At 40.3% G+C, this 22432-nt stretch overlaps 1 protein-coding gene across 1 annotated transcript in view; it reads left to right on the top strand.

The window, feature by feature from the left end:
- Window positions 1-22432, top strand: part of RUNX1T1 (RUNX1 partner transcriptional co-repressor 1) — a 111578-nt gene that overhangs the window by 66131 nt on the left and 23015 nt on the right. Inside the window, exons 6-8 of the mRNA XM_077771229.1 lie at window positions 11236-11486; window positions 16177-16262; window positions 16815-17016. Of these exons, the coding sequence (XP_077627355.1) occupies window positions 11236-11486; window positions 16177-16262; window positions 16815-17016 (539 nt within the window). The remainder of the gene's footprint in view (window positions 1-11235; window positions 11487-16176; window positions 16263-16814; window positions 17017-22432) is intronic.

Genomic DNA, 22432 nt, shown 5'->3' with positions numbered 1-22432 from the left:
CATTTATTATATACTTCAACCTGACCACATATTTTGCCCTTCAGTGTTAGGAAATCTGCTGTTCCAAGTTTTCTCAGGACGTGGTGGTTTTGAAAGCTGGCTCTTACGCATTGCTCAATGAACACAGTGCAATAGCTATTTAATTTGGGGTTTATGTGAGTTAAGAGAAAACTTCTGGGAAGCTAGATGAACCGAGTGAAGATAAGCATTAAGTAATAGAGTTAATAGATGGCATTTTTTGCTGAACGCTTTATCAGCCACTATTCGTTTCATCAGACACTCTGCTCTCATCGCTGAGAATTCTCAGAACTGTAAAACAAAGCCCCCTCTCCATTCAGCCCTACAAAGAGGTTGTTAAATAAGGCATATACATGAAATTTCTCATGTTCCTGTTAAAATAATTTCCTCGAGTACCTCATCCTCAAATATAACTATTTTCTAATATTGGAGTATGAGGTCTCGTTAGCAGCATCTTGCATAGTATTTGTCAAAATATGGAACCGTATTAAAATGAAACTGTATTCAGAAATGTATTTGTCACATGATTTGTTTCCTTTCTCTACTTATCCATTCCCTCTTTCTGCATTTCATCAGGCATGAATGTGACAGCCTTTGAGAGGGTTAACATTCTGGCACAATTATGTTCCAGATTCATAGGAGCTTAGGATCCTTGGAGCTACTCAGAGACATCTATCTGTGACCGACTTAGCTACCCTCAAATGTATTAGCTGCTTTGCAAATCAGAACGTTATTAAAAGCCAGCCAGTTTACATACAGTTATTACATAATCCTCTGTTAAGCAGTTTTTATGCTACAGTCTCTGGAGTTTTTCTCCTCTTGACATAGGACCTTTTAGTAGTTTAAAATCCTACAGCAAAAGGTTAAACATTAGTTTACTTCTGACATGCCTTAGACCCACCTCCAGACATGACCTGCCGACCGTGCCGCTTTCTCGCTTTCGCAAGCTGTATTTCCTCAGTCATATTTAAGCATTTGGTACTTTAGCTTTTAAAGGCAGCTGCTTAATCCAGGTGTCTGAGTGGCGGGTCCACATGATACTGAAAGCCAAGAAGCAGCCCGAGGATAGATGATTCACGTGCACCTTCCTGTCTGATTCTAACCCATTTACCCTGCAGGATATCGTTACTAGGGGCAGGAGTGGAGATGTTCTAGCTCTGTTTTTCTAGGATAATATAAAAGAGGGGGAGAGTAGATGGACAATTGGGAAGAAAATATTTATTGGAGTGGACCCTAGGATACTAGGGAAAGGTTTAGATGGCTGTGATAACGGTAGTAAAGATAATCCTATAGGGCAAAATTGGAGGTGGACACAATCCGTTCTAGAAACCCCAACTGCGGAGTAACAGACAAAACAGTGTCCTGCCCTCCTCTGTATTCCCAGCTGTCGCCCCACTGATTTTCTTTCCCAGTGTTTTGTTTTCTATTTGAACGTGCTGTGCCTGCAGACTTTGCCTGGGCGACGCTGAGGTGAGCCTTGAGCAGTGTGCTAACACTGATGTGGAAACTTCCTGTAAGTTCCACAGATAACCAGCATTTTTGTTTGGGCGATCTGCAGCAATAGGTGCATGCATGTTTGCGTTCTATCAGGTAGAACTTTCTTAAAAGAGCCTCCAGGCTTATTCTCCCTTCGGTTATTCATAAAGAGTTGCTGGAGTCAAAATTCACACAGTTGCTCTTTGGCTGGAACATTCTTTCTCAAGTGGAACCCTGAAGTGTGTGTTTTAACGGAAGGATGGCAAATGGAGTTCCTTAGAGTTGGGAGGATGGGAAATGAGAACATGCTGTGTAAATACATTTGTATCTTGTGGGAATCTGATCAGAGCCAAGAAAATATGGGTCTCTACAGTATTTTTTTGCATATATTTTCTGCATCTTGTTTGCATATGCATTTTCCTCTTCTCTGGTTATTTATCTGTATATCCAGATCGACTATATGAAATTTTATAGAGTATGGAGCTGTCTGACAGCAGAGCTTTTTTTGTTTTACTGAATGTTTTGTTGGTGCATATGGTCCGCCATGGATGAGCAGCCACGGTGAGATTTTGGAGTCTATTAAACTGGCTCATTAAAAAGATCAATCTGTTTCTGTAATAACACTGGGAACCATCAGTCACTAAAAGAGGGAAAAACTGACACCTGAGGAGAAAACACATTTTGGTAATTTGTTCATGACATGTCACGAACAAAAGAGCGCTCTATATTTTGTTTACAACTTTGGGGGCTCAAATTCCGTGACGATTGCAGATTTAATCTACTGAACAGTTATCATGTATTTCAGGGATGAGTTTTGGCAAATTTAACTTTCTTCTCCTCCTTAAATAGGATTGCCACTGGTAGTGGTTGTTTTTTTTTTTTTTTTTTAAACATTATTGTTATTTACAGAGAAATGAACCCTCTGGGGAAATCTATGAAAATTTTTTTTCCTGTAAGAAAAAAAAAAACAGTGANTGTACAACCACATTTAGAAAAAAACAATTTTCATTTTAAACTCACGCTGTTATTTAAAATCCTCAGGAAAGTGAATGGAAAATTCTGCTTTCTACTCTTTGTTGCCGTTTAAAAGCTGATTGGTTGCAGTAGACCTTTATTCTGTCATTCTGTGAGGGAGGAAGCTGACGAAGAGGATAGGAACCTTCCTTGCACTGATTAAACACAGTGACCACTTTAAAAAAAATATTTTTTTTTAACATTTATTCACTTTTGAGAGAGAGCTAGAGTGCTAGTGGGGGAGGGGCAGAGAGAGAGGGAGACACGGGATCCGAAGCCGGCTCTAGGCTCCGAGGTGTCAGCACAGAGTCTGACGCAGGGCTTGAACCCACGAGTGGTGAGATCATGACCTGAATTGAAGTCCGACGCTTAACCGACTGAGTCACCCAGGTGCCCCGGCCACTTTCAAAGACAAGACTAGAAGCGCACGCTTTAAAACTTTTCACCATATTCATCACGAGGACACTCATGCTTTCATATGGGGTGAGGACGGAAAGAACAATTAGACAAGGCTGCATTCCTTCGAGACTGCAAAATGAATAAAAATGTTTAGAGTGAAAAAACCCATGTAATGTTAATGATCATTGCTACTTCTCTTTTCTCGGCTTTGATATTGCAGCTTTTGGTCATAACCTGTCTTTAATATTGTGTTCATACCTACCTGTTCATGCTGGTCTTCTGACTCAGAGACTCCTTTTTGCTTGAGACATCAAACTGACTGATCTTGGGTTTGTATGGGTAACACTATCTCCGCCTCCACCCTTGACTGTTTCAAATGATCAGTGTTAAATATTAGTCCTCTTCTTCCATATCATTGTTTTAATTTAATTGTGCTTTAAATTGTTCTTAGCTTAACAATCTAGACTCTATTATGTAAGCCACGTAGTTGCATTATCATGTATTACCTCCTCCCTCAATAATTAAATATTAGTTTCTAAAAAGACTTGTTTGACCTTTAGAATCCTGTAGCTTGTCAGCTGGGAGGCATCTTTTGGATCTGTCAGGCCAACCCTTTCTCTTTACGCTTGAGGAAATGAAGGCCCAAAGATCTTGCCTAAAGTCACTAAGCTTCTTAGTGGCAAAACATATACCTGAAATCTTGCAGTTGCACAAATTGTGTTTAACGTGCAGTTTAAATAAGCTCAATGAGGAATTGGGCTCCCCCCCCCCTTACTTTCCCTCATTTATTTCTGCTGTGTAATTGCCCAAGTGGGTAAATGTGATAGTATAATATTCTGGGGGTTTATAAATCTCTTTAACGACAGAGGACCCACAGCCAGCCAGGTTTCCTGACTTAATGAGTAAGTTAAAAAATGCTGAAGGTTGGAGGGTCAGAAGACAGTCATTTTGAAACTGTTGTTTGAATGTTCAGATTTGTCATCGCAGTACACACTGGCTGATCCTACTGGGCCCATTTGTCCATTTCTGTAGAATAAGTGAGGTTTCAATATTTTTGTCTTTCTAAAAAGAAAAGGCAGATACACTTTACAGGGAATTGCAGGATTAACTGACGATGCAAATAAGAATTAAAGTAGTATTGTCTACTGCATCCAGTTGTCTATGACAAAATATAGGAAGTTTATGTTAAATTCACGCATTCTTGTTTCATGCTGCATCTTTTACGCAGGCTTCAGTTGCATGAAGGGAGTAATCATTCTTGTAGAAATGATTTTTTTAATGTATAGTCAGATCAATTTTGAAGGTTTCTAGTAAAATAGGATTAAGTTGCATTTACATGATAAGAAGACTTGCATGGTTGTAGAGGACATTTTGGTCTCTCCACACCAACCTGAACTTGCCAGCCTTATGTCTTGCTGCTCTCCTAGGATCTAGCCCTGCTGAATCCTCTTCATGTGTTAGTCTGTGTGCTGAACGGTGGTTTCTGCTCTGTTCCTTGGTTCTTATATGTCATCATTGTATTCATACTTCACAGGCTAACTCGGTATCTATTTAAATGAAGGCTTCCCAATCGTAAATATTAAAAATGGTTACTATTTGGGGTGTCTGAGCGGTTTAGTTGGTTAAGCGTCCAGCTCTTGGTTTCGGCTTAGGTCATGATCTCATGTTTTGTGGGATCTAGCTCCATGCCAGGCTCTGCACTGACAGTGTGGAGCCTGCTTGGGGTTCTCTCTTACCCTCTCTCTCTCTGCCCCTCCCCTACTCACAAGCTCAATCTCTCTCCCCCTCTCTCTGTCTCTCTCAAAAATAAACTTTAAAAAATGGTTGCTATTTTACTGAGCACTTAAGATGTGCAGGGCCTCATGCTAAGTAACTGACATTAATATACAGTAGCGCCCTATCATCCTTGGGGTGTATGTTTCCAGATGCCCCCCAGTAGATGCCTAAAACCACAGACAGTACCAAACCCTTTGTATACTCTGTTTTTTCCTCTATGTACATACCCATGATAAAGTTGAATTTATAAATTAGGCACAGTAAGAAATTAGCAACACCGGTAATAATATAGAACTGTTATAACAATATGCTGTAATAAAAGTTACGTCAACGCGTTCTCAAAATATCTTACTGTACTGTACTCACCCTTCTTGCAACGATGCGGGATGAGAGAATGCCCATGTGATGAGATGAAGTGACATGAATGATGTGGGAATTGTGATGTCACATCAGGCTATGATAGGCCTTCAGATGATTTGTGAGGAGGCTCATCTGCTTCAGGACTCCGGTTGACCATCGGGAGCTGGGAAACTGCAGAGAGAGGGGACTTCTCTGTGGCATTTACTCTCTGACGGTCCTGCTGTGTAGAGGCAGGCTGGAGAATGGGCCTGAGATCACATGGCTTCTAAGAGGCACTGATGGGGTTCTGATCCTTACCTCTCTGACTCAAACACCCATGATGTTATAACTAGGTTTCTTATACCACCAGCCACTGAATGCTCTGCCTTGAACACAAAGTGATTTGGTTAAACTATTGAATGCCAACATGTGCTGGGCTCTGTGTGTGGAGTTTTTCAGATAGTCCTCTCAGTAGCTCTGAGACAGTCATTCTCGTTTTGTGGACGAAAACACAGAGGTGCACAGAGGTTAAGCTTTCTAAGTTCCAGCAATTAGCAGCACCAAAATCTGAAGCCACCTCCATCGCCCCTGCTCCTTTGAGCGTCACTGTGGAGTGATCTTTACTCCTCCTAATATCCTAGTTCCCCTTTTGTATTATTTTTATCCTATCTGTCAAATTCAGGTCCTGCATCGATGTATAGAAGCCTTGTATCTCCGGTGTGTTTATGGTAAAGATTTCTTGCCAGCACACTTCTAAAAAGAGTAAGTCTAGTGCTAAATGATAATCTTAGGAGGAGGGTCCTGGATTATCATGAATTGTGTCTTGGTCATTTTTGTATTCCCACTAAAGCTTAGGACAGTGCATTATACATACTAGATGTCTAATCAAAACAAAGCAAAGCACACACACACGCAACACACATAACCACAACAATGCCACCGACACTACTTGAACAAAGAAATCAAGTTAAGCTTAATGCAGTCCTTTTCAGTAGTATACCAAATGGTCTCTCCCTCAAGAATCTTTCTTGCTTGCTTTCTTGATGACTTTCTTGCTTTCCATCGTTTTAAAAGACGCATATCTGAAATTAATGAAAATTGCCATGAGTAGCCCAGGAATAAAATGCCATGACTGGTTCACTGACTGGAAAAGCCTGGAAGGCTCCAGTTGGAATTTATAGATGACAGAGTAAGAAAGCAGAGTTGCAGAGAGATAGGAGGGGCAGGAGAAAGTGAGTACACTGTAGTGGCCAGAAATTAGGAAAGGCATGGGGACAGCTGGTGACAAGCACCCTAACTGTTGGGCAGGTGGCAAGCTTTAGGAGACACGGAGGGAAGACCTAGATGGCTCTGTGAAGCTGCAGGGTGTAATGTGTGAAGATCCAAGTGTGGTGGTTGTCTGTCTGCAGTGACAAACGCCCACGTGCATCTTGTTCACTCCTGAAGGTATAACCGTGCTGTTCAGGAAGCTGACTCCTGGGTGCCGCTTCAGCCATGGAGAGCTGGAAGGCACATATGGCCCATATGGCCCCGTGATGATCCTGTGTCATTCAGCTCTCTGTTCTCCCCACTTACATATCCCACTTCCTCCAGGGGGATAGTAAGAACATGGAAACCACTAGAGGGTGTCATGAAGAATTAGGTTTTATTTTCATGTTAAGGAGGCAGGGTCATGTGTAATCTTTTATTTCAGATATATTACTGAACCCCAATGGAAACGTGTTATATAAAATTTTTATCTAAACTTAACCTAGTTCCTAACAATTCCTGAAGAGACCTTTGGCTGATTTGTGTTCTGAAAACATGATGTCAAGGATGATAACCTCCCACTTGGGTTCCGTGTCGAGTTGGTCTCTGGGAACCTTAACAAATCACATGTGTTAGAAAAGGGAAGGAAGATGTGTTTAAGTTATTAATGTCTTTGGGCTTTTTAAACATAGAACTTTTACTTCCTGAGATTTAAATATGCCCTTCTGAAATAGAAGAATAAATACATCTGTTTTGATTGTGAGAGTCTGCTGGCCTCCAAGCCCTGGCTCTGGCTGAGATGCTGGTTGAGTGAGACAGTGGTGTGATCAGGCCAGGATGGGGTGTGCTGGAGCAGGGCACAGGGATGCGTCCCAGAGAGTCAAGCTCTTGGCAGGACGCGATTTGGGGAGGAAAGTTGTAGCATGACTTCCACGTTTCTGCCTGGGTGACTAGGTAGAAGGTGGCAAAATTGACCAGTACAGGAAGTACCAGGGAAAGATGAAGTCAGTGTGGACATACTCTATTTGAAATAGCTGTGGTAACTCCAAAAAGTGAGGACCCAACACAGCTATTTATTTGTAATAGCACTAAGGTTAGAATTTGTAAGTTTCTTCCTTGTCATTCTATAGCTTACTGTGTTGTCCAGGTTTGCATCTCTCTAGAACAATCTTTATAGTGATATTTTCCTCATGTAAAAAACAATCTTTTTTTTTTTTTTGGAAAAATACATGCCTGTTCAAGTCATGTAGGAGATTGGTCCTCTCGTTCTGTTTATTGTCATGATTTTTTGTAATAACTTTTTCCTTTTCCCTCATTTCCTTGAATGTTACACTGTTCTATATAAATAGGGATTATCAGTGCACCCTAGTCCATCATAACTTTTGAAACCCTTTATGTAGAGGAAAATGTTTTAAAAATGTGTTTTCTTTCTAAAACGGTTCACAGCCTCTATTACTGAAAAGCTGGTGTGGGGGCTACAGCCTGAGATGGGTAACATCTAAATTAGGTCTTCTCTTAAACTTTGTTGTGTTTTGTTTTAACAAACATTATTTCCCTTTCGTCCCATTTTATTGGGCAGGAAACTGAAGCCAGAATGTTAACTTTCCCAAGGTCACACAGCTGAGTCCTGAATGGCCCTCTATTCTTAGGGCCATCAGACTCTTGAGAGAGAAATGATTGGGATCCAAATGGTAAAGTAGTTGGGTTATGTTCAAGAAAATTTCTCTTGGTGGGGAGATGGAATATTCTCAGGCTGATTTAAAAAACAAACAAAAAATGCCTTCCAGAAATCTCTGAGACGTGACAGACTTCCCACTAGAATTTGAGTTATTTGAGTCCCATATGCTGGTACGGGACAATGAAAAGCAATGGGATAATTTGTTAGTTTAGCCTGATACACTTTGAAAGGGCAACATATAAAGGGCTAATTCGGAATTTGCTGAAGCAAATGAGGTGGAGACAGTTGTTGGCATTTCTAAGAAGACGACAAATAGCACTTGCGATGTTTTAGTTACCTTTCTGGACATACATCCTTTGAATAGGGTTGCCCTTGTACCTGGACATGGGTGATTTGTGGAGGCACCAGGGACACCTCTTCATAGCTTTGTTTCTATGAGCCGTGAATGTTTTAATGCTTTGCTGGCAAAATAGAGCTAACTTCATGAGGGGATCAGCTTCATCGTTTCAATAGCTAGCAGAGTCCTGGGACCCAGGATAGGACAGCAGGGACCTGAGAGAAATGGGAAGACAGACTCAGGACCTAGCCCTGCTTCTTAGGATACTGATGTCCTTGTTTTAGGGAGGAAAAAAAACCTTCTTTTTTCATAGTAATGGGTCATCGAAGTAATAGCACTGATCAGACAGCTGATCTGGATGTTGAAGTATATAACATATCCAACCACCACGTGGAAAATTATAAGAATTCTTCCAGTGCTGTGTGTTGTTATTGAACAAGGAGAGACAGAAACAGCAAGCTGTGTGGTTTGATAGCTGAGTCAGAGATATTCGTGCATTTAGAAATGCAACAGGGGCTGCTACAAGGTATTTAGAGGGTATTTTGTATTTTTGCACAAAAAAATCAGCTACAAATATTTATAAATTGTTCACAGCAAAGAACAGAGAAGTTCTCTGTTGCCTAAAGTGGTTGACACTGACACAGTTGGGCCAGAGGACCATTAGCTCTGTGTGCTTCGATCATAACCCTGATGACATAACTGACATAAACAGAATAATTGAATTGCAGAGTTTTCAGACTAGGAAGGACCTCAGAAATCATCTAGTCCAGTGGTTTTCAAACTTGATATTAGCAGCAGACTTTTTCCTTTAAAATGAAACCTTAGGTGGAACCCCAACTGGTAAAACAGAGAAGAATAAGAGGTTTCCTCTGGCCCTTGAAACCTTGATTGTTTGGGGGAAAAATTCTTCATTGCTTGCAGAATCCCTTAAAAGCACCTCAGGTGGCACAGTTTGAAAACCACTGATCTAGTCCAACCCTTTCATTTTACAGATGAGCAAACTGAGGTCCAGAGAGGTTAAGTGGCTTGCCCAAGGTCACACAGCTAGTCGTGGAAGAGCCAGGACTAGATCTCAGATCTCTTGATTCCCAGTCCAGTGCTCTTTCCACTACACCACCCTGCCGGTAAGGTAGGTGCTGTGTTAGCATTATGTTCGTAGCTGCTAATAGTCTTCAGTATTTTCCAACTGATTTATGCTGGTAATGTGCATTGAATGTTGAAGTGTATTATTCAGAAATGTATAGGATATGAAAATACAGATTTGAATGATATAAATATATTCTGAGAAGATAAATTGATAGCTAGAATGTTCCCTTTCACTTTGAAAATTATTTTAAAGCAGTGCGTTTAGGTAATGTCTGAGATACATTGGGCATTTTAGTCTGATATCAACAATGATCAGTATGTATGGAGTCCATGTGTTTCAGACACATACTCTGATGGGAGCAGCATTAAGACTTCCGGCTGCCACTGTCACAAGGACCATGCCCTGCTGTCATTTCCAATGTTACCCAGGCTCCTGTCTCTTGAACAGTCCATCTTTCTTCAGGATGTAGTGGGCATATATTCATTTCACATTAAACCCTGCAGGGATTCATTTCTTTTTGTGCTTGGGCCTTCTGTCTCTGACTCCTCCATGCTTCCCAACATACAGGATTGTTCACGGCAGAATCTTATTGCTCTAATCTCTGTATCTCTGTTGTTGAGTTAGTTTTGCCATAGACCCCTCTGGTATCATCAGACAGAGTATTCTGGACACTAGGAAACTAGGAAAAGTGTCTTAAAAGGCCTCTATGCTATTGTTACCAACCTAAAATCAAAAAGGCATGTGGAAATCTACAGCTACTGTGACTTGGTAGAATTCTTGTGGGGAAATTTCCCTGGGAAAATAGGGATTATCACTGGTCCTAGGACAGAGTGCGGGTCTTGTGAGGAGAGCCAAGTACAAAGGAAACAATTAATTTAAGAGCTGTGATTTCAATCAATGTTGGATGTCGTTCATTCTTATCTTACTGAATATATTGAGTGGGTCTCTAAGAATAGAGATATAGCCAGCCCCCAGATATGTCTTTAGCCCTGTTTCTGTTTGAGACTCTAGGAGCAGTGATTACTTATCAGGGCTCACTGGTAGACTGTATTCCTTCTGAAAGCCAAGTTCAAAGCTCTGCATATCACGTCATGAAGTACAGTTAGGGTATGCCCATCTTGCCCTGAGACCTGATGACAGGCCACATAAGCTCTCTGGGCGAGCTTCCTCTGCTTTAAGGGGGCTTACTTCCAGGGAGCTGTGATGACTGCCTTGGTGACAAAGGCAATGTCAGACTCCCAGACGTTGTAGTACAATACCATTGCCACAGGTGATGAGTGAGTACCCGCAACATCGCTACTGCTAATGAAGGGCTGAATTTTAAACGTAATTTTCATTAGCTCACAGTGAAATTTAAACAGCCGCCGGTAGCCAGTGTATTGGGCAACACAGCTCTTAGATGTTCTGACCTGAAAGTCAGATGCGACGTCGGATAAATAATAGGCTCCCTTTAAGAATTCATCAAGAAAGTGATGCCATTCTACCTTGATGAACGGTCACCAAAGACAGTTCAGTTTTAGGATAATTTGTTTGAAATCAGGTACTCATTTTTGAATGAAAGTGTTAACCTCAGAGGGAGGTTGGGTTTTTCTCTTACTTGTGACCGAGCCACATGAGCTTCAACTGACAAGATATTTGCTAATTTGATGAGGAGTAGACTCGTTTTCTCATGTGTGCTGTCTTGTGATTACTTAGGCCTCAGTATGGATTCCAGCGAATTCCCATAGGTCTTCTGGGAAGCTGAGCTTAGAAATTTTCTGGCCAATAAAGAAGTATTCTGTTTATATTGTAAGTTCAAATGTGAGTGTCTGAACTATGTTGGCTTCTGAGTAACATGACGCAACTCTTTTCTTCCCCCTTTAGAACCAAAGAAAATGGCTTTGACAGAGAGCCTTTGCACTCAGAACATCCAAGCAAGCGACCATGCACTATTAGCCCAGGCCAGCGGTACAGTCCAAATAACGGCTTGTCCTACCAGCCCAATGGCCTGCCTCACCCCACCCCACCTCCACCTCAGCATTACCGTTTGGATGATATGGCCATTGCCCACCACTACAGGGACTCCTATCGACACCCCAGCCACAGGGACCTCAGGGACAGAAACAGACCTATGGGTAAGACTGAAGGATATGTTCATTTCTTAAGGGATTGGGTACTTAAAGACTCACATCATTACTTCTCAACGGAACTTGAGGCTTGAAGTCTGTGATAGGGGTAAAAATTCTCCTTTATTTCTTTATATTGTCTCCTTTATCAGAACACTTGGTTAGTATTAATATGTTCTTTAACAGCTGTGCTTTCTCTCTCAACTACTTACAGTTGTCATGGCAGCAGGCTTTTGTGTGTGTGTGTGTGTGTGTGTGGAAGGGGGCATCTACATTAATAGTAGGGGTGCCTGGGTCTCTCAGTCAGTTATGTGTCGACCTCGGCTCAGGTCATGATCTTGTGGTTCGTGCGTTTGAGTCCCACGTCAGGCTCTGTGCTGACAGCTCAGCCTGGAGCCTGCTTCGGATTTTGTGTCTCCCTTTCTCTCTGCCCCTCCCCCGCTTATGCTCTGTCTCAAAAATAAACGTTAATTTTTTTTAAATTAATATAAAGTCCTCCACAAATGCAAAATGAATTTTTAGTTTAACATTAGAGATTTCATATGCCGCCTGTCCGCCACAGATATTTTTTTAAATGATAAAATGTTTATTTTCTTTCATTGTACTTTTATTCCAGATAGTCTCGGGGGTTCAGTTTGATTTTTCCAGTCTGTGTGATAGTCTGTATTTGAAAAGTATGACATGGCATGATTTAAATCAACAGGTGTTCTCTGAGGAATGATTTGGTACATTTTTCACCTGAAAGTGACAGTGATTGAATTTAGTATTGACAGTTTGGTGTCATAGATCAAAGTACCAAAGAAAAAATGAGTTTGGGTAAATATGTGTTCCATTCGCCTGTGTTCATTCCTTCTTTACATAAAACTATTGAAGTGAAGCATTTAGGGAGACATTGCCTTCTAAACAGCAGGTGCCCACCATGACACATAAGATGGAAGATGAACAAGGTAAGATTTGACACTCGGCGTCAGAGCACTGCTCCTGAGCTCTTGTAATTCTTTTTTTGGTGAATTGAGCTGTTTATAAACCGAGAGCAATAGTCAGTCCTTTCTCCCTTTTCCATGTCCTGTGTCCACACCACATACCAGCAGGACTTTAGTCAGCTAGTTGCTGACGAACTTTCCTGACGTGGTGGACTTGGCGGACAGGATGGAGAAAACAGCAAGGGATGAAGTCTAAGTGAGAAACCAGAACACAGAGCTGCGAATGCAGAGTTTAGGGAGACACAGCCAGCCAGTTATCCGCTGCTCGAATAGCAGAGATAGTGTTTTTAGCCACAGGCAGAGATAGCGTGACGGGCAGAAGTTTCTCTTCAGTTTCTCACGAGGCTGCTAGTAAGCAGGGCTGCCACATTGGGGTCTTTTTGGCTTTCGATAAAACTTAATCTTCCAAATGTTCAGAAAGTAGAAAGGGAGGGTCAGGGTGAGAGGAGGGGCAATTGAGGCCCTGGTTGTGAGATAGTAAACCAGTAGTTCTGTTGCGACACAACAGTACGTTTACACACTGTGTCAAACAAATGGCTAAGCATATAATTTGTGCTTTCCTAATAACCAATCTAATGTTCTCTCCGCTACCATTTCTGAAGAGTTCTCAAAAATGGTTGTTCTTCTCAATCTGGATCAGTATTTTGACCCCCCAAATCAAATGGGGTAACAGTCTCCTTCTAAGCAAAAGCCCTGTCATTCATTTAGGAGTTCATGTCCCCAAATCATAATTGCTCACTTTTAAATAGAAGTGGAGTCACCAGTTCATTGTGAGACCAATTCAAGATATCCTTCTCTTGTAAGTGTTAAGAAATGGCCTCTTTCTTAGGCAGCAAATGCTGTTTTATAAAATATTAGTTCCAGTGCACTATAAAGTAATCAGCACGGAAGTAATTATGCTTATGTGCAATGATTATGTTTTCATCTAGTAATGTAAAATATTCCTTTATGAATTATATCTGTACCCACTGGTTTTATGTGATTTTTCTTCAGACCACGTTCCTTACCTTTTAATTATATTAGCTTATAAAACTAATAGTGCTAATCTCTATAAATATGTGCAACTACTTAACCATCCCTAAAGTCTGGCAGAGTTTAGTGTGTGTTAATGCAAAATAAAATCTTGATGTATGAGTAACAAATTATGGTGTTACATCAGGCTGCCATTTTGAGAATATAAAAATTGTCATAAATGTATACTTGGTCTGGTATGACTTATAAATGCCTAATATGGAGAGATATACACTCACTAGAATTTTTTAATTAATAAAATCCCTTTACAAGCAGCATTAATTTATAAGAAAACTTAGAGTTTTAGTCTAGTTAGCTAAAATCTTCTGTAAGAATCAGTTAGAATTCAACATTGTTGTCAAATTGCCCACAAATGAAAATGTGCCCTTTAATGATTATGAGCCATTTTCCCATAGTATATTCTTCTGGTATTAAAACCTGTGGTAATGAATATTTAAATTTCTGAAATAGAGAAATTAATAAATGTAAAATTTTGAGCTGTCTTAGTTTTTCCTTTTTAAAGATTCAATTCTATCTAACAAATGACCTTCAGAGTTCAGAAGCACAAATGATGTATTTTCTCACCAAGTGCTTGGGCTCAAACATGTTTGTAATGTACATTTTTTTTAATGAGATGAAGCTTAGGTTTCTACAAATGTTGGCATCTCATTAGCCACAGACATCTTGGTGCTTATTAATATTACTTCAGGTGTTAGAGCTTGTATCATCTGAGTTTTATCTGGTTTCTGAATTTTATCTGAATATCATCTGGTTTAGATCTGCTGAATTTTTGAAACTTTTTTTTAAGTGTTTTAAGTCTCTTTAAGAGAGAGAGAGAGAGAGTGTGCAAGCACAAGTAGAGGAAGGGCAGAAAGCGGGAAGGGGGCAGAGGATCCAAAGCGGGCTCTTCACTGATAGCAGCGAATCCAGAATGGGGCGTGAACTCCTGAACCGTGAGATCCTGACCTGAGCCGAAGGTGCCCATTAAACCAACTGAGCCACCCCAAGCATCCTGGAAGTTTTGAAACTTTCGAGACCTCTGGAGTTCTTGGTCCTTAAAAGCAAATAGTATGATGCTTCCATTGTGAATGTCGATGCCATATTTCATCACTCTCTGTTTTCTGTGATGACTCATTCAACGGTAGTGGTTTTTTTTCCTAAAATACAAGCAACAAATAAGTCAACAAAAATTACATATTTGCAAACATTTCAACTTGAAATAGTCACAACAAACAGAGTAGTAACTAAATATTACTTTCTCCCAATGTCTTTTCTGTTATGCAAATTATTAACACATATTTGCAATTTTACTTTTTTACCAATAGGTGGCATTGACATTTTTAACTTTAAAAATGAATCTCCGAACATGCTCTAATTAGACAAGAATTATGTGAAGTGTTTTATGTCTAGCTCTTTATTTAATGGGAGAAAGCACTGGCATGTATTCCCTTGTATTAGCTATAAATTAAATCGCATTCCATGGTTGGCTTAAAAAGAGTCACGTGACTCGTCATCTTTATTTCTGCAAATCAGATAAAAGAGGGGACTTCTAACCACTCTGATTTCACAGAAAGTGAAGTGTAATATCTCATAACTCTTATTGTCCTTTAACTCCTACCCACTGCCCTCTTGAGAAGGAGCCTGGGTGCCCAGAAGCCCAAACCACACCACGTTTAATTTGTTATTGACAGTAACAGTGTGTGACGTACCAACCAAAAAGGAGTTGTAATCATTTAAAATGGAAAGTATTGCCATAGTCCAGTGCCTTTCCCTTGTAGTGGACAATAAGCTGTTTCATCCATGATGGATTTGCAGGAGAAGCAACATGTTTCCGGGCATCTCTGATCACAGCCTTCCACCCTGTCTTCTCGTGAGACACATTAATTTTCCATTTTGATGACCCTCCTCCCTAATTGCACATGTCCATTGCTGTCATTGCTCCCTTCCTTGGTGCGCATTTCCAGGCTACTTTTTTGGGGTGTGCCTTAACTGTGATGTGAAAGAGCATTAATACTTACTGCTAGAGACTACAAATTGGGATTTTCATCTGCTTGGCTTGGATGGAAGGTATTGTCCAAAATTATATATGGTGTGTTGAATTTTTTCATAAGTGATGTCCCATTTCTTTCTTTTTTTTATGCTTTGGCAAATTGAGTGAGTATACACCGCTTTCACATTGTGCAAGCCGTGTCTTCATGGCTCAATTTCATCATGGAGGTCTATGCAACAGGATTGTGTCCTTTCCTTCGCCCATGCTGAAATGTGGAGAAATTTTACCATGCTTGTTTTAGAAAAGCATAACTCTGTGCTGTCTTTATTTTTAATGCTAGAAAGGTACACTTTGGCACCACTGAATGTCTGCTTGTGGATTCTTGTGTTTGTTAAGAGGATATATTTATATTTTCACTTTGGGAAATCATATGGATAATGGACTAAGCGCTTGGTGTCACTTTACTCCACAATTCTTCATATGTAAAAGAAAGCATTCTGACCAGATGACCTCTATAATTCCTTTTAGTTGTAACATTTTATCATTCGATGAAGAGCCCATTAGGTAATTGTGAATCTGAGTATGACTTATGTCTCCATTCACAATCGAATGTATTTTCACATCATTTAGTTTAGTCTTTGCTAAGTGCCTGTGTGCATATGGATTATGTCCCGAATGCTTTCGTGTGATTCAGCCTTCTGCTCTACATTCATAGGGTTGCATGGCACACGTCAAGAAGAAATGATTGATCACAGACTAACAGACAGAGAATGGGCAGAGGAATGGAAACATCTTGACCATGTAAGATGTCGGTAATCATTTAGGTTAAAATATGTTTTGAAAAGGACTGGAGTTCTGTGACAAAATAGAAATGTTGGGGATCCTTTGAGGGTATCATGTTTTGTGCTCTCCTTGAAAAATATAAAGAGTGGGAATATTTGAAGTAAAATCTAGGATTTGATGTCTACATTGATATCAAAGCCACTAACGTAAGAGAGATGGGAGGTCGTGGAAAGGAGTCCACAAAGCCCGATCAGTGGGTTCCTGTTTTATTGCAAACGGGTCATTTGGTTTATACAGTAATGGGATTAGTATTTGGAAGTTGGCTGTGTGCCTTCAGCTGAAATCTCTGTCATGAGTCATGTTCACGCCTCCCACGTTTCACTCTCATTCCCATTGAGTTTACTCATCTGTTGGGTCTCCATTTCAAATCTGACCTTTGAAAATACTAGACTGAAGCCTTCAGGAATAAAATCACATCCTTCATTGTCCTAAAATAGTTTCGCTGCCCACCAGAGTCTTTACGTTGTGGTGATTGTTGTGTTCTTCCCCCGTGCCCCGTTTCTCACACAGCTGTTAAACTGCATAATGGACATGGTGGAGAAAACACGGCGATCTCTCACTGTACTAAGGCGATGTCAGGAAGCAGACCGGGAGGAGCTGAATTACTGGATCCGGCGCTACAGTGACGCTGAGGACTTGAAAAAGGGTGGCGGTGGCAGCAGCAGCCACTCCAGGCAGCAGAGTCCTGTCAACCCAGACCCAGTCGCATTAGGTACCGTTTCTTTGGATGGACATACTGAACAGACACTTCCTACCGTCTTAATGCTGATTTCACGTTTGATCTGTCCTTTCAAAAATAAAGGATATGTCAGGCATTCTAGAACGATAAACACTTGACATCCCCAGATAGGCCTCGTCTCTCCGTTAGGGAGCCGGGTGCACATTGGCTTATACAGAGCGGGTCACAGAACTTAACCTCCTTTTCCAGGCTCCTGTTGGGCTTAGGACAGGGCTTCAAAGCTTGGCCAGAATGTCATCTGTGTCACTCACACACTCTTCATAGAACAGCTGTTTGTACCTTGTCTCCAGTCTGCAAGAACAGCATCTCAGGGTGCAGGCCCCAGCCTTCTGCACCTTCTAGCAAGCTCTCCAGGGCCCTGAAATCAACTGCTGCACACAGTATTTGAGATGTGTGGTGCCTGATTTTTAATTTAAGACCCAGTCTCTAAAACAGCCTTGTTTTCTAGCTATATCTTTTATTTTAATAAAACACTTAAGGGGCGCCTGGGTGGCTTAGTCGGAAAGCGTCCGACTTTCGCTTAGGTCATGATCTCTCGGTTCGTGGGTTCGAGCCCCGCGTCGGGCTCTGTGCTGACTGCCAGCTCAAAGCCTGGAGCCTGTTTCAGTCTATGACTCCCTCTCTCTCTGACCCTCCCCTGCTTACGCTGTCTCTCTCTCTCTCTCCTAGAAATAAATAAAAAAATAAAATAAAATAAAAAAAAATAAAACACTTAACCAGGAAGAGAGACCTATCAGTTCTGTAGTTTCCCCACTGCCATTTGCAAATTAGTCATGAAGGTAGCACTGTTGTCCAGTGGCTTGACCTTGACTTAAACTCGCATAAATTCTTTATGAATTCTAGTTATAGGACTAGTTATAGGACTATCAATGTAGCTGTTCTTCAGAAGTTGAATACTTAATACGTAGCCATATTTTATATTAATAAATGAGCATTGTTGGGCTTATAAATAAAATATCATCACAAATATATGGAAAGAAATCCTGAACCTGGGAGAATGTTGGAGTGGCCTGTGAACTTTTGCCTTACAATTAATAGCAAGATGTCACCATTCACACCGCTGGCCACCACACGTGTGTTCCATCCAAGTGCACTTAGTGGTGATGGATGTGTGTTGATCTGTGTGCTATCATTTCGTTTTCTTACTTGGCTTAGCTCCACACCTGTCAGCTAACTCAGGTTAGGGCACAGTCCGCACCACAAACAGAACTAATTGCATACACGTGCTGATCAAGGTCATGACTTTGGCCTCATTATTGCCCATGGCTGATTATCAAAAATTAAAAACCTGTATATAGTGGCAGTGGATCATAGTATCTTTTTTTTATTAAAAATTATTCCTAGGTAGTAAAGTTTCCTTTGTGCTTAGGTTTGTGGATTGCTGCTGATCGCTGAATGCTGAATGCCTATTACCAGTATAAGTATTGTATAAAGAAAGACTCCAAGTCACTTACTTTACCCTCTGGGCGTTATTCTAAAGTGTGTTTTAAAGACAAATGTGCCTTTATTAGATTTTGTTAAGGCAAGCAATGAAAATAGGTTTGAACCAATGATGGTCCACACAAAACTATTTAGAGCCGAGCCGAGTACACATGCTGGTTTTCTTTTCCTTCTGATGAACAAAAATTGGCTAATCATGATAGATCTTTTCAGGACAAATAAGGAAGGTATTTTTAACCATCCAATGTAGGCAAAAATTGAGAACCTTAAACTAAACTCAATTTTGAGGAGTAGAAGTATTCAGTTTAACCTGCTTTATTGAACAGATTCATTGAGTCAGTCCTTACTTCTTGAATGTTTACTGTGTGCCAGGCATTGTGCTAGGCAATGGGATAATGGGGAAAAAAAATCCTTTCTTCCCTTGAGGAACTTTTAGTCTATTGAGAAGATAGACAGGGCCATAGCTGGTGGCCTGGTACCATAGGACCACTTCAGTTTGGTCCCCTGAACTGACAAGATTAGCATTATCTGCTGCCTGCTGTAAAAGAGAAAGTTCAGAAGCTGATAGGACCTCACGCTGAAGTGTGTTGTTATTTTCAGCACACAGAGTCTAGAACACATTAGATTGTCACCACCATTGCATACACATTCTGGTGATGCAATTGTATATTTTTCCGGAAGATGGGTGTAGCTTCCCTGCTAATTAAAATAATAAAGTTGGTTCTAAAACTTTTTAGGAGTACACAAATTATTTCCCAAGATGCTTCACGAGCTCATAGTTTTGGTAATATGAGGTTGCTTTGGCATTAAGCTTTTGTAGGTGGTATTATTCAAAGACCGCAAGCATTTCCTTTCTTTGTTTGGACCCCTACTCTTTTCTTTTAACACACAGTCATGTTCCTTAGGGACACAGACCCCTAGATTTCCTTTCAAGAAACCATTACAACTTTAGAGGTAACTTTTCAGGGGCCACATGATGTGCAAGTTTAAGCATCCTGCATGTTATTTCATTGCACGTCCTTTCTTAGCCTCGAAGCCTTTCAGTTTTGTTTTCTGGGCTGGGCTGTGGCTCTAAGAGAGCCGGTCCGGTTTGTAAACGTGGACCACAAGCCTTCATATTAAGCGCCTTCTAAGGTTCTCTCCTAGGTTTTAGAGTTTAATGTATTGATGTGTAAAGAAAGGATTGGAGATTACTGGCTGATGAGTCTATTTTCTGCCTCTGGAAAGTGTGTAGTGGGGCATGTGTGTGTATAGATAAGAGCCAGGGATACGTCTACAGCTTTATGTACTCGTAGATTTCTGTGTCCTACAGTTACAGTACACGTGTTGCTTTGAGACCGATTCTCTCATTTCTGCAGCTGCTGCTAAGGTCAAATGAGACTGCAGAACTTCAGAACAATAATATAGGAGATATCTTTAGTTCCAAATATTTCCTTGCTTACCTCCCTAGCTTGGAAACACTGGCAACGTTTAGTCACACACACGTTCTGAGCATTTTTAAAGTGCATTTAGGGACTGGACAGAGAGCATAACCTCCATGACCGCTGTGTTATACTTATTAAGCTGACTCCCATTCTTGCTTTTGAAATACATCCATACTGTTAAGTCAGTGTGAGGGATTAGTGAGAGAGCATGATTAATCTATTACTAATTAAATTTTGGGACTTTTCCCCAGATATTAAATAAAGGCTTTTTTGAATAGCCCCTTGAACAATTTAAAAATTGAGTACATACTGAACCCGTGATGTTATTTCTACTCTTTAAGTCAAAAACAGGTTGATATCTTGAAGGACTCTTCAAAGTAATGGATTTTTCCTTGAGATTTAGATTTGTATTATTTTTATTGTTAACTCTTCTGTTTCCAGGAAAAACTCCACAAATGTTCAGGTACTCAAGTTAGAAAGCTAATTCTTAACACAGTTGTCTCTGTTTTCAAAGTATGGCTTGTTCTTCGTACATGTAAGTTTTGTGACATTGTGACTTTTCACTGAAGAGCAAGTTAATGCCATCAGAATGGACAGATACAGTCACTGAAATAGAATTACTTTGGTACATGCAGGTAGGTAGCTGCCCGTTAGCACCTCCTGGGCTCCCCCAGCGTTTTTCTGGATCCCTCTGCTGCTGCTTTTCTCCACCCTTTGTCTCCATTCCCCTTTTCTCTCAGTGTGCTATTCAGATCACTCTCTTGACTCCTGACATTTTATTTCCTTTAATTTCTTTTTACTGCCTGTGGATTGTTCTAGAATCTTTCTACAGCTCATCTTGTATTTGTATGCCTTCTCTCTGTGTTTCTCAAGACGTTTTTTATACCATTGCAATTAAAAGAAATATCTAATGATGGACTAATGTCAGAGCCTGAGACCTATATCTTTGAAACAGGAATGTATTTTTCCTGTGTGTGTGTGTCTGTGTTTTGAATGTGTCAATGTTATGACGAGAGTGTATGGAATTTTGAAAATACCTTCATGTGTGTTTTGGTGAGGGTTTAACTCTAGCCAGAAAGGGAAATGTCAGAACGAGGTTTTTGTTTCTTTTAATTGGAATGAAAAGTCGAGTCGATCATTCATAAAAAGCTCAGAAATTTCAAGTTTGGCAAATTGATACCACCCTTACCTCAAGTAGATTGGTAGGGAAATTGGTATTTTAAAATTCCACTGATGAGCAAGCTTTATGATTATCACAGGATTGAATCATAGAATTTCTCATTACTGTCAAAAACCTCAGGAAATGTAGCATGAAGGTTAGGAGCACAGATTGTTTGGACTCAAACTTCCACTCCCCTCCTTCTTAGTTTCGTCACCTTTGGCAAGTAACTCTCTGTGCCTCACTTTCCTCATCTATAAAATGGGGATGTTTCTGTATTAAATGAGTTAATAGGTATAAACCATACAGTGCCCCGCCCATAGTAGATGTGATAAAAAGTAATAGCAGTTATTATTATTTCTAGCATGTAATCTCAAAAAGTACTTTAAAGGATAGTGGTGGTACAGTATCTTGGTGGTATGCAAGATTATAAAATTAGAGTCGATTCTTAGGTACTTTTTCATTCTGAAAATATCTCCACTTTTTAGATGGCTGCTTTATTTAACAGGCAGGAAAAGTAGAAAAGGGAAATTCTGTTTTAAACTCAGTAAATATGTTGTACCTTTAGGGCCCTAGTTCATAATACAAGGCTATAGGAAAATAGTTTGCTCCCAACCAAAGAAATATATCATTTCTTACCAGCAGATTATAAAAAACCACAAACACTATTCAGAGTATATCTACATACAAAAGTTTAGTGTTTTATATGCTTATTTTGATGCCTTTGAATCACACCATGAAATTCATTTCAAGACGATTCAGCTGAGCTCCTAAGGAGAGTGCCTACTGTATTTAAGTGTGTTGGGTTAAAAAAGATGCGTTAATAAAAGTATTAGTTAAATATTCCCATCTTTTAAAAACAAGAAAAGATGATTGCCTCCTCGAGCACTAGATATTTTTATTATTAAAAACTGAAGTCCTAGTGCAGTTCTGGCTTCTCGGTTTGGTTTGGGCTTCTGAAACATAATATTGAAGGGTCTGAATTTATTATTCTTAAAAATAGTAAGTAGAACTTATAAAGATGAATTCACTTCACCTCTCCTTTCCTTTGATGGTTTTTGTGATCGATATTATCATGATCTCAGCCTCATTCTGCCCACTACAGGATGAAGGCCATACCTAGGTGCTGCCAAGTTTTGAGCCTTGCTGTCCTGGGTCAAATGAGGTCCCACTGGTTCTTCAAAGTCTATCAGCTCATCCCTTCATATATATTGATGGCGGCCCTTGATGTTTCTAGTATCCAATGGTCTCCATTCTTTCGTAAGTGTAGTGCATCTTCCATCTCATACATTGTAGATTGGTTTTTCTGTTCTTTCACATTTCTGGTAACAACTCCCGCACCTTGACGCAGTCTCCTCTTTTCATA

The sequence above is a fragment of the Crocuta crocuta genome, unplaced genomic scaffold (assembly GCF_008692635.1).
Source record: "Crocuta crocuta isolate KB4526 unplaced genomic scaffold, BGI_CrCroc_1.0 scaffold235, whole genome shotgun sequence".
Classification (NCBI taxonomy): Eukaryota; Metazoa; Chordata; class Mammalia; order Carnivora; family Hyaenidae; genus Crocuta; species Crocuta crocuta.
The sequence above is the reverse complement of the archived record's forward strand: the minus strand, read 5'-3'. Positions and strand labels throughout refer to the sequence as shown.